This window comes from Charadrius vociferus, unplaced genomic scaffold (genome assembly GCF_000708025.1).
Source record: "Charadrius vociferus isolate BGI_N301 unplaced genomic scaffold, ASM70802v2 scaffold448, whole genome shotgun sequence".
Lineage (NCBI taxonomy): Eukaryota > Metazoa > Chordata > Aves > Charadriiformes > Charadriidae > Charadrius > Charadrius vociferus.
The window spans coordinates 215,527-228,805 of NW_009649753.1; the positions used below are offsets into that span (position 1 = coordinate 215,527).

Genomic DNA, 13,279 nt, shown 5'->3' on the forward strand with positions numbered 1-13,279 from the left:
CATCAGCTAAATTTATTAACTACCTGTTCTTAAACATGTCCTTCTGTGGTTTTTTAACAGCTCTGGTGTTTAGTGGAGTTTTTTCCTGATCTTTGGTCTCTGCAGGAATTGTTCCTTTCTGTCTTGCCAGAATGGGCCTAATCCAAGGCCTAATCCAACACTGAAGTTACTGGGATTTTCCCCATTGATGTCAGAGGATCTGGCCCTGTATGGCTAGTAGCATCCTGAGGAAAGACTGTTATGAATAAGGAGAAAAATAGACAGGAAATTTTGCTTCTCTGCTTCTTAGAAGTACCTCCATATGGAGCAGCAAATGTGGATTGGTTTGGGAAGACAACAGGCAGCAGACTGATGTGCAAATCTCATTTCTGTAGGTATTCCTTTGAGGCCAGTGAAATGGAGCACAAATGCATTTGCTGCCATGAGAAAAGGAGTCACAAAGTGAAGGTGGAACTGGTTTGCTCCGATCACAAGACAGTCCAGTTCACATATGTGCATGTAGATGAATGTGGATGTGTGGAAACAAAATGCCCGAAGAGGAGAACATGAGCATAAACTAAAGGAAATATTTCAGTTCCCGTTTAATGCTTTCTTAGCAAGTGAGTAGTTTAGAAAACACCTGTGACTAACCTTCAAATGACCATACTTCTCTCTTGTGCTTTTTCCTTCTGGTATTATATGCAGTTATGGAAATTAGCTAAAAATTTTCTCTAAACGTTTGTAGAATAAACTGCATTGCAATGAGGACTTGTTCTCCTGTTTCAGTGATGCTGCTAATGGTGGGGCAAGGTGGCTAATGTCTTTAATCCCATAGTGGTGTATAACCCAAGGTAATTACAAGACACTCTAGAGACAGCTGATGCCTTTCAAAAGTCCTGTCCGAAGAAAGTGTACATTGTAAAACCAAAACCACATGCATCACTTAATTTCCCTTAGAAGGGAAACATCAATCACTTCCACAGCGTCGGTTCAGAGAGGCAGGACTCAGCTCAGGGGCACATTTGTGTTCTTCTCCCCAGTGGTCTGGGACCTTCTTTGGCTGTGACTCTGGGTCACTGGAGGAAAGCGAGGTGCTTTTTACCTTCTGTACAGTAAGCACTACATCAGGAGCATAAAAACGTGTTTTACATACACACTACAAAATTATCATATTTGCACCCTTATTGTGAGTCTTTATCTCACTGGTCTTTTCTATTATTTGTCATCATCAAATGCTGAGCTGTGTGTCAGGCAAAAGCCTGATGTTCAGTCTCATTACTCCTTACAGTACTATGATTTGTGTCGTAAACGATTGACTCCCATCTAGCATGTCCAATGGTACTGGTGTGAGTATCTTATGTGGGATCAAAATGGTTCAACAGTACCTCCAGAATATGCAAGGAAAGCAGATGCTTCTGCTACTTGAGCAATTTGGTCTTTTGTGACCTGAGAGAGAACTGAGGACTGTGACTTTCTTAGAGTGCAGTGGCCTGCAATCTGTCTTGTGGGGGCTTTTGGAAATTGTTTTGAAGGGAATGCTTTTGAACTGACCAAACAGATATGAAGTGCATTAACCTTTAGATTTCCATTTTACAATGTTGCAGCTATTGAGCACCAAGTAATCTTTAATTTAATTCTTTTTCATAATAAATCATTTCAGCTGATGTCAGGTTACTTTCATGTGTACTGTTTCATGCAGCTATTGAGCACCAAGTAATCTTTCATTTCAGCTGATGTCAGGTTACTTTCATGTGTACTGTTTCATGCAGCTATTGAGCACCAAGTAATCTTTCATTTCAGCTGATGTCAGGTTACTTTCATGTGTACTGTTTCATTATGACATTACTGATCTTAAAATTGTTGGAATCCTTGACTTTGAATAGGCGTAGGAGTTTTCTCAGCTCTCACCCAAGAGTCCCATGCTTATGGGGTCATCACTGTGATGCAATAGGGCAGTCTGTGTTATGCCTGTGCAAGATTCAGCTCAGATTCTCTTAACTAATCTGTTCTCCAGCCCCTTTCTGGAATGATTTGTCTTAGCCTAAGACTGGTGTATAAGAGCCCTTGGGAACTTAGCAGTTTCTTAGCACTGGGTATTTTGAGAGCCAGGGCTTTGACAGCTGAAGTCAGAGGAGGTGGATTTCATCCTTCATTTTTATTTTGCTTCCTTATAAACAATAAAAGAGATGCTGGGTGTACCAAATGATTACAGTGGGAATAGGTGCGCTGCAGGTGTCTTCGGAAAACACGAACAACAAAATCCAAGGTGTTTGTTCTGAAGTAATGAATTATAGAAGCATAGAATATTTTGGTTGGAAGAGACCTTTAAGATCATCAGGTCCAAACGTTAACCTAGCACTGGCAAGTTACCACTAAACCATCTCCCTCAGCACATCTACACGTCTTTTAAATACCTCCAGGGATGGTGACTTCCACTTCCCTGGGCAGCCTGTTCCCATGCTTGACAGCCTTTTCAGTGAAGAAATTTTTCCTTATATCCAACTTAAACCTCCCCTGTTGCAACTTGAGGACGTTTCCTCTTGTCCTATCACTTGTTAATTGGGAGAAGAGACCAACACCCACCTTGCTACAACCTCCTTTAAGGTAATTGTAGAGAGTGATAAGGTCTCCCCTCAACCTCCTTTTCTCCAGACTAAACAACCCCAGTTCCCTCAGCTGCTCCTCATGAGACTTGTGCTCTAGACTGCTCACCAGCTTTGTTGCCTTTCTCTGAACATGCTCCAGTACTTCAATGTCATTCTTGTAGTGAGGGGCTCAAAACTGGACACAGTGCTCAAGGTGGGGCCTCACTAGTGCTGAGTACAGGGGGACAATCACTTCCCCAGTCCTGCTGGCCACACTGTTTCTAATACAAGCCAGGATGCTGTTGGTCTTCTTGGCCACCTGGGCACACTGCCAGCTCATATCCAGGTGGCTGTCGACCAACACCCCCAGGTCCTTTTCCACCAGGGAGCTTTCCAGCCACTCTTCCCCAAGCCTGTAGCAGTGTATGGGGTTGTTGTGACCCAAGTGCAGGACCCGGCACTTGGCCTTGTTGAACCTCATACAGTTGACCTCCCTCCATCAATCCAGCCTGCTCAGATCCCTCTGTAGAGTCTCCCTATTCTCATGCAGATCAACATTCCTGCCCAACTTGGTGTCTGCAAACTCACTGAGAGTGCACTTGATCCCCTCATCCAGATCATTAATAAAGATATCTCAAGTTGGAAGGGACTCATAAGGATTGTTGAATTGAACCTAACTCTTTTTCCCAGCCTCTGCACTTGTCAGTGGACCAGTTTGTTTCTTTATAAATGATAGGAATCTCCAAATAATTCAGTTAACTGTCAGTGCAATGCAACTCCCTTGGAAGACATGTGTTGTAATTGCTTGACACTGAGGCTCATGTACAAATTTCACGTTAGCCCAGAAAACAGTTCTTACTGATACAAATCAAGTGTACGCATGCTTTTACAATGCAAAGAACAGCAGCAAAAAAGGACATTCCTTTCTTTCCTCCTTGCCTTTCCCTGAGGGGGAAGAAATCATTCTTGAGTGCTGTTGTTATCAGAAGGGTAAACAGTCTCTGTAAGTAGTCAGATACATACGCATGTAAACCCTGCAAATCAATCATTCTCAGGAGGATGGCTTAGCAAGAACACGATCAGAAACCTTTCCCATCTCTGCATTATCTTCAGGAGGGAGAAAGTCGTACAACACAACTGACTCTTACCAGGTGTACTCAAATTTCTGTTCTCCTATGTGTTTTAGTGACAATGAGATACAGAAACTGAGAATGGCATTGATTTAAAGGTATACTTTCCTATTCATTTTTTGCATGCACTTTGCTTTTCAGATATTGGAACAAAAGGCATGCTCCCATCTCCAGAGTGCTTTGGAACAGAGGATGATGTGAAACCTCACATGCTACTTCTCCATTCCCAGTTACACCTGGCACTTCATTTACTTTCTCAGTCCAGCATCTAACTGGCCTATGCAATACTATTTACAGCTCCGATTGCTGGGAATTAAAGTGAACTCACTTGTCCTCTGTTCACAGGTGCAGAGTCCTATTCAGCTGAGATGCAGCCAGCAAGGCAAAGCCTCTTTAATGAGAACTTTCAGCTTCTTCAGCTCAGAGACAGTCAATAGGTCAAACATATGCCCTCACCTACACATAGGCAAATGCATAGAAACAAAAATCAGCCTGAAAGCTGCTTGATCTCGGGAAAGTGTTACGCGGGAAGCAAATAGATGTAATGACCCACTTGCAAGCTGGCCATTCTTGCTGAGTGGCTCTGCCTCTGCATGCAGCAGTGTTGCCACTTACACAGAGTAAGCTGGGCTGCACCTAAAGTCTGAGTGTCCTTCTTTAGGCTGTTGTCACGAGCCACCCTCCAGAAGTGGCAAAGTTGAACACAGGCAGCTCTTTCAGGAGAAGCTTCCCTGTGAACACTTGACTTGACCATGATCCTGTTGCCGCTGCTATGTGGCTGCTTCTCACGTGTGCATGGTCAAGCCCTCATCTGTAGCCCCAGGCCACCTCTACCAGTTAGTGATTAGTCTCTGCAAGACAAACATTTCCCTGGCATAACTCAAGAAAAATCAGTGGCATTCCTCCAAGTACTGTTTCTTCCTTTTGCGTGAATTCTTTACACCTGCATCCACTTCAATAGGGTAACCCCAGGAGAACCAGCCTTCAGCTGAGCCAGCTGAGCCAGGGCTCAGCTGGTTTCAGCCTGTAGCCATTCTTTTCTTATCATGCGAGGATGGTACTCCCACTTACTGAACAGTTCTGAGGCAACACACCAGGAAGTACTGTCCCATATTGCTAAAATAAATATTTGCTGGAGATACTGCCTTGTGTCAGGTGAACAAGTCCTATGTCACTTTATCATGTCGCTGGTGTGCACTGAGCCTGGGTTGCCATTATGAGATGAACTCTGACTTGCCTATTGGTTTGTGTCTTGGAAAGGTCAGTTCCCAACACTACTTTGACGTAGTTGAGCTAAATTTTTGTTTGGCTTTTGTCACCAATTATTAGTGTTTGCAAGGAGGAAAAGAAAATTAAAGGTGTGCTCTAGGTTTTTATTTGGGGAGAGGCACTGTTCTTTTACAAACTTTTCCACTGAGTGGATTCCCTGGCTGGGGAATAGGACCTCTAGTGTTATCTATGGTGTACTGTATTGATATCAATCTATTCTGGTATCTAGAATCTTGAGCTGAAAACAAAGACTGTGAACTGTATATGCCCTCTAATACAGAAGGGATTGTTTAAAAGAATGCTGCACCTATTTTGTTTCAGTGTACCAGTTTAACAATCAGAATGAGAAAGTTGCAATGTAAACATGAAAAATTTGTCTAAATATCACTTAGGAAAGTTATCTGATTAGTAATGAAGGAGAAAAGAAAATAAACTGGCAAAATCGATGGATTGTTTTGCAGGTAAAGGGGAGACCAAGCATCGTGTGGTCTGAGAGCTGTGCCTGACGCTTCTAATAATTTGCATGCTCTTGGTCTTGTTTGCATTTCCTTTCTGATATAAGATAAGAATACAGGTGGGCCTTTGGTTCTTTTATGTGATTGTAGCATTTAAGTTCATAAAGCCTTTTTGCAGTGCTATATAACATGGTATTTGCAAACCTGAAGCGGCTACACTCACTTCTTTCAGACATTCCAAACATCCTGTAGGAGAAAGAACTGTGACAATTTTCCAAAGACACCAAGACAAAGGTATCAGTTCTGAAAATCTTTCAGGCTTTTACACTTCAAACGATCTGATTATTCAGTATCTTGAGGGCAACAATGGAATATCAGTTTACCTTGTACAAGACCATTCTCACATCCATTTAATTCTTTGAAAAAGGCAATCCCTCTCTCAGGAAAGCAACCCCATCGGCGGCAGCGTGCCCAGGCAATTGGCTTTGTGTCAAAAGTAAGCCAGACCATGAAACTTCGGGAGAGACTGTAATTTCTTATGCACTTAATGTTTCTTTAGGTGTGAAGACCCAGTTTTCAGTAGTCTCTAAGGCAGTTTAATTGATACCCACTGGCTTTGATTTAATATTTTTCTAATTCAAAAGGAATCTGTCAAGTGGTTTCCTGTAACTGTAGGTTGATGCTTTTGTTTATAGATATTCCTATTTCACTCGAGCTTGCTTTCTGTGAAGGCCTGTTTTAAAAATATCTTCTGTGTTGGAAAGAAAATTATTTAACTCCTGATCCTCCAGAGGATCCAGTCCAGTGGGTTCTCCCATTGCTATGAGTGAAGAAATCAAGGACTGGGTGGGTAGGCTCTGGTTCATCCTATCTACCAAAAAAAAAAGTATGTATAAGTGAGGACTTGAGGCACTGTAATCCTTCTGTGTAGTTACTGAAAATTGCTATGCATCTTTTCTGAGAGTTCAACTGTCTTCTGGAAATGCCCCCACCTCTCCCTCTTGTGACTTCATAGGCAGTCTAAGGTAAGTACAGCCTTATCTCATCTAAATCCTTTAAAGCAATGTAAGAAGTTGATCCCAAATGCCAATTTTATATATTTGTAATGGGAAGTACCAGATATTTACTGCAAATTCTGCCAACTCTGTGTCCTGCCTTGAACACCTCAACCATCCTCAGGACTTTCAGTGAAAGACTCTCTCACCCTGATTTCTATTAAGAACGATGCTGAGAACAGTTTCATTATTTTTGATAGGTTCTTTGGTGAGGACTTCACCTCACTTACTTTTAACATTTGTAGTGGTCATGTGAATTTCCCCTTTACCCCTTCTTGTTTTTTTAAATGTAGTCCTTAGTAGCTGATTTAATTCTCAATCCTGACAGAGTGAGTCATATTTTGACCAAGACCAATGTCCATTAGAATGACTCCAGCAAATTAAAGGGAGCTTAAAATTGGGCTACCTTAGCAGGTAGGGAGTTTGCTGCCATTCCTATGTATTTTATATGTAAATTAGATTCTGCTTGAATTTCTGAAGGCCACTGAAGAATGCGTAAACCCTTTTGTGTTCCAGCTCTGAAATGGTTTTTTCCATGTCACCACCTCTCCCTACACTGGTATTCAAAGACAGTCATGAGGCAAGACTATTGCTACTGCTTTACAGCATCTTGCATTCACTTCTTTACATATCCAGACATCTTCCTATATTGACTGATTCTTTTCCCGTAATGCCATAAACACCTGGCTTAAAACCAGAGTTTAATGTGACCCTCAGTGAGCATTGTTCTATAAACAAAAGGCTACCAAAGTGCAATGTAGCCATACCAGCTGCTGCTTTATGGCCTGGAATTAGCTTTTCCCCCCTGGGCTATTTCTCTCAAGGACCACAGCAGATACCTTTACATCCACAAGCACCCCAACTTACTTCTAGCTTGCCCACTTACACTTTCTGTTTACTCTTGATGATGTTCTCTGACTTTTTCAGATACAATTATTTCAGGTTAGGCATGGAAATATTTCCTGCGTATTCAATATATGCTATAAATCCATCTTTCTTTACTGTTACCCCAGGAAAATTTTTAGGAGCTGCTACAATTCATCATACCCTTCCTAAATAACTAGTTTGGAAAATCTTTCAAAGAACATTTATAGCCTGCAATGCTTGCTCTGTATGATGAAGTGCCTGTCTGGACGCTGTTTACTGAGAACCAGAATAGCCCCTATGGCACCAGTGTGGATGTTTGTTCTTCTCCAGCACCAAGTAAATCGGACTGGACATCTTCCTAAAGACATCTGTGCCTTTCCAGTAGCAAGTAATTGATTGGGTGACATTTTTGTATCCTGTGTTTTGCTGCTAAGACTAGATTATAATAATGATTCTTACAGCTTTCGTAAAAGGAAAAGCAGTTTCAGGCACATTCTCACCCTACATCCACACTTTCATAATTGAATAATTAGGTATTTGATGACTGGTCATGCAAAGATTTCTGGCAGAAACAGAAGCTATGCCTATTAATTCACCTTTCCCTCAAGTTCAATGACTTGAAAAATATCTGAAAAAAAAAAGCCAAGGAAAAAGCCCCAAAGTTTTCCCAGCGCTCTCATATTTTGCTTCCAGAGCAACGCTTGAGAGTGTGCTCAACTTCCCTGACATGTTTTTATTAATAACTAATGAATTAAGCTGCTTGTTTTTGATGTTGATTTTTCACTGCCGGTGAAAGACTTAGTGAAAGGAGTTTCTTTGCATCCTGGATATGAGTGTAACCACTGTGTCTTAGGTTTACCTGACTGATATTTGTCCTGGAATAGCATTGCACTTCTGATAAAAAAATTGTTCTATAAAAATCTTAAAGAAATGAGTCATTATTTTATTTATCACTGTGTAATATCATCCTTGCTTATAGATACTGGGAGATTCCATAATATAGTTACATTTCACTGGTACTGAATCACTTTGGATTCTCTGGTTTCTAATAGTTTTGGGCCTGATTCTCTTCTAGTTTCTAATTTATAAATCTGGGATAATTCAGGAATGATCTTTTTTTTTTTTTCCACAGCTTTTTATTACAGCTTTAAAACTGAGCTACATTTTTAGTTCTCATTTCCCTCATAAAGTGGGCTGCCTTGCCTGAGAAAGATTCACCTAACAAAACAATAAATAGCAAAGTTTTTCATTATCATCAGCAAAGATGAATACTTTGATCATGGAGTTTGTAAAACACTGCAGGCTCCAACTATTTGAACAAAATACTCTGTTAATAATGCATGCAAGGGATTATTAGTAATTAAGAACTGTTTCTCCTTGTTCCCACAGTCAAAACAACAGAGCAAACACTGAAATATGTAATCTTTGTTGCTAATGGACTCTGAGGGGACTAGCAGGCCCTGCTTCATCTGCACAGATTGCTTTGAAGGAAATACAAGTTAATTATGTGTTCAGCCTGCACTACAGCGGGAGACACAAAAAGGGTCCATACTGTCATTTAAAGTGAAATATATGCTTACAGCAGCAGAATCTGAAAGTGAGAAAAGCCCTTGCTCTCTGTGAAAAACCCAACCTGTCATTCGATACGAGCTAACATTGAAAGTGGTGTTATGATGTGACAGAAACATGGTGTGACAGGATCCCTAGCCAGCCAGTTCACTGAAGTGGAATGTTTTTAAAGTAAAAAGGGCTCTCCCATGCCAAAAAAATACCAGATACTTCCAGTCCCTACAGCTGGATTTTACTAGAGTACAAAATAGCGCAACAGCATGACTCAGCAGAGGAACTGCAGAGCTGTTGGGCCAATCTGAGTTTAAAAGGTTTGATTAAATAGGTCCTCTGTCAGCTGTTTTTGTGAAGAGTGGGTCCTTTCCCCCAGTTCAGCCTCTGCTAGCACCACTGGGGTTGCCAGGTCTTTTCAGGGTCCCTGGGAAGCCTTCTTCTCTCCCTCGCCTCTGGAGTTTGGCTTTGGGTCTGCTGTCGGCTGCAGAAAGCCCCCTCTCCTTCTTTCCCCGTCTGCACTTTTGTTGCAGACTCATCCCATAACTTTCACACCTGTCTAGATCCATTTACCCTCCCAGCTAAGCCTCTGAAGTTACTTTCAGGAAAGGAGCCACCTTCCTTGAGAGGGTCTGCTTCAGGCTGAAACAAGTATTGGGCAATCCCCAGTATCAGTGCAGACTGGGTGATAAATTGATTGAGAGCAGCCCTGCCAAGAAGGACTTGAGGATACTGCTGGATGCAAAATGGGACATGAACTGGCAATGTACGCTCGCAGGCCAGAAAGCCAGTCACATCCTGGGCTGCACAAAAAGAAGCGTGGCCAGCAGGTTGAACGAGGTGATTCTGTCCCTCTACTCAGCTCTAATGAGACCCCACCTGGAGTACTGCATCCATCTCTGGAGCCCCCAACATGAGTAGGACATGGACCTGTTGAAGCAAGTCCAGAGGAAGACCACGGAGATGACCAGAGGGCTGGAACACCTCTCCTATGAAGACAGGATGAGAGAGTTGGGGCTGTTCAGCCTGGACAAGAGAAGGCTCTGGGGAGATGTTACAGTAGCCTGTAATACAGAGCAACCTTGTACCAAGGCCTGTAGTGATGTGGCAAGGGACAACAGTTTTAAACTGAAAGAGGATAGGTTTAAATTGGATATAAGGAAGAATTTTTTTTATTATAATGGTGGTGGGACACCAGAACAGTCTGCCCAGAGAAGTTGTGGATGCCCCATCATTGGTAGTGTTCAAAGTCAGGCTGGAAGGAGTTTTGAGCAACCTCATCTAGTGAAAGATGCAGGGGGGTTGGACTAGATGATCTTTGAAGGTCCCTTCCAACCCAAACCACTCTATGACTCTATGGTTCTAAGCGTTCTTCTTCTCTACAGAGACACACTCTTTAACAGAACGTGCAATGAACAGCAGTTATTTTCACCAAACTGAAAATCAGTCATGGTTACTTTGGGGGCTTTTATTTTTAATAAATGAAAGACCAGTGAAAAGCATGAAAGTGCTCTGCATACCTGTTAGTCAGAGGAAACCACTCCAGTACCTATCACCACCATCAAAAACTCCTCCTTGCTTGTTCTCTGGGCCTCTGTCTCTAGCCTGCCAGGGCACACTGGCTGGCTTTCTAGTCATTTAACTTGCAGCTGGTGTCAGCCTTTTTACATGCTTTCGTCCCACAAAAATGTTAGCTAAGTAACCGCAAGTTGTAGTAATTTCTGCAGTTAAAAAATTTCATGCATAATTGCATCACAGAAACCTCTTGCAAATCTGTATTTCCCCTTCAGTGACACTGTTACTTCTGGGCTCACTACGAATACTCAGCATGACATCTTATTTATTTTACATAAATCCTGTTTTACTTTCAGCAAAGATTTGCAATGCTGCATCAGAAAATAACCTTGGTCTGAACATTTTTACAGTGTTTTTAAATATGACAAATTGCCAAAATGAAAAAAAATCCAGAAGTGATATTTTAAAAACTGTTTGACTTAGATTAGATAACTATACTACTATAGTGTACATATAAATTAGTAAAATTAGTAAAGAAGTAGTAAATTAGTAAAAATTTATATATATAAATTAGACTATATCATACTACCATACTGCATTATTCATAATGTAATGTGTGCTCTGGAGTGCAAATTATATCAGGGGTATTGTAGGCATTCCATAAATGAAACTTTATATAGTGCCAGTTCATTCACTCTGGCAGGCCTCGATCTTTCCTTTACAATATCCAGAGAGCAAAATTAAAACAATGAAGCTATTAACAGAACAAATTAAAAGCCAAAATTTTATGTTACACCTTAAAGTACCAAGATGCTTTCTCATGTTTTGATAGAGGATTACAGTAAACGGCATCTACAAAGGTGAAATTTTAAGAAAAAAAGCCACAGTTTCACCATGTGTCAATCCTAGGTAAACATTTTCCTGATTTACTGGAAATTATTTTTGGATGTAAGGGAAACACAAAGAAAAAATCTTTTTAAACCAGTTCTAGAGATAAATTACTTGATGGCCTTCCATATCATTAAATGTCAGAATATTTAGCATGATGAGAATTTTATGTATAATCCTTATGGCTATACTTAACTATTCTTAAATGGTTTTTCTTTTTTTTTTAGATATCATTTATAATTTGATACTATGTATTTTGATTGCCTTTTTTTTTTCTTCTGCTTGCACCAGGGTCTAGCACAGTCATATTACTAATGGCATTCTCTCAATATATTTATATCATCAGTTATGGAACATCTTATTATGGATGACTTTACATCAGTTTTTGCATAATATATGCATTTATAGAGAAAAAAATGAGTACTGCTGATTGCATTACCCTTTAAGTCCACTTGAAACAATCCTATGTTGCTATTGCAGGTGTTACTGTTTTTACTTTGGCCAATATAAGCCAGAACAAAATTCATTGGAGTCAACAGAACTTCAGTGAGACAGTAAAAAAATGAAGAGAGTTATTCTTTTGTTTACAGTAAAGCGTTAGATTTATTAGTACTACATCTGTTTGATTGTATACCAAACCTGTTATTTCATGTGTCCTGTATTACAGTTCTCCTAATGCCTACTTACAACCATAGTCCTTCTATCTGTAAATATGAATGTTTGTTGAGATCTGATGCTGACAGAGCTTTCTCAGGTGAAGGATAAAGAGGCAATTTGCATATTTTTGTGCACACACCATCTACACCCAGAAAGTCAATACAAGAAGGGTGGAATAACCAACATGCTTTTTCTTCCTTGATCTGAAATCATAGTTTGTAAGTCATCAAAAGGCCCTGTAACAATTTTTCTTAGGGAATGGCAAAGGCAAAAAAACCTATTGGGTTTAAGGTAGAGATCATTTAGCACGATTACCTGATAAGATTCCTTCTAGATACAAGAAGGGAATCTGTTGACCTGCAAACTCTCTTCCATTTCAAGGTTCTTAACAAATTTCATATGTAGACCAGGGACATGAGTTTTAGTGGCACAAGTCAGGAGGGCCGCGTTGATGCTTTTAGTGCATATTAAAGTCCATATTGCCTGTTTGAACAACATGTTCCTGGCCGTTGGTGTATTTCTGTACAGAGAGCCAAGTTAAACTTCATCCTCTTGCTTTCAGTACATGATTTGACATAAATCATGGCTGCAATGGCATGTCCAGGACTTTTGCCAGACCAAGCATTTAACGTAGCTTACGTCCTGAGCTAACGTTCCTTACCCAGCTCCCACACTGGGTTTTTAGCACTAGCTTTAAAATTTCTATTACAATTGCAGTAATGTGACTGCATGTCACCTTATCTTATCCGTGATCCTTTCTTCACCATAAGTGTGCCGATCTCAAAGCCTGAAGTTAAATCAAGTTACCTGGCTTTTGTTTGCTGTGCCTGACAGGGAGATGTGGAGGCTTGTAAGACTGTCTCTGTTTCGTGACTCATGTGTTGTTTGAAATTCACTGCCACAAATTCAGACTCTCTTGGGTGTTCACACTGCAAAAAAGGTGACTGTATCTCCTTCGTCCTAGCTCAGCCATATTTTCTTTTCAGAATAGCATATCCTGTAGGACCAAGTCTTACTCCACTGGTATTCTGCCATGCTTTGGGAGGTCCCAAACACTAGTGAAGCAAACTGCTGTGTGTCACTAGTGGTGCTCTTGCACTGGACAATGTTTGCTTTTCAAAACTCATGTTCAATAGAGGTAATAAATCATTTAATTGCTTTCCACATGTCTGCTGCAGCACAGCTAACCTCCTGCTTAACTGGCCAGGCAGACTTCAGCAAATACTGTACACAGGAGAGGTGAAAAGGGGCCCAAACATAATGGCAGGAGAAAATTTGTTTCTGTGTTGGCAAAAGCAACTATTTCTCCCTAAATCAAA

The 13,279-nt window shown here is 40.8% G+C and overlaps 1 protein-coding gene across 2 annotated transcripts in view; it reads left to right on the plus strand.

Annotated features, from left to right (window-relative positions):
* The window catches only part of LOC104291613 (mucin-5B), a 46,500-nt gene extending 45,755 nt beyond the window's left edge, over positions 1-745 (plus strand). Inside the window, exon 47 of one of the 2 annotated variants that reach the window (XM_009890867.1) lies at positions 375-745. In XM_009890867.1, coding sequence (XP_009889169.1) covers positions 375-549 — 175 coding nt within the window. In that variant the 3' untranslated portion in view covers positions 550-745. The remainder of the gene's footprint in view (positions 1-374) is intronic. The other variant, XM_009890866.1, reaches the window with a different exon arrangement.
* The last annotated feature ends 12,534 nt before the right edge of the window (positions 746-13,279 follow it).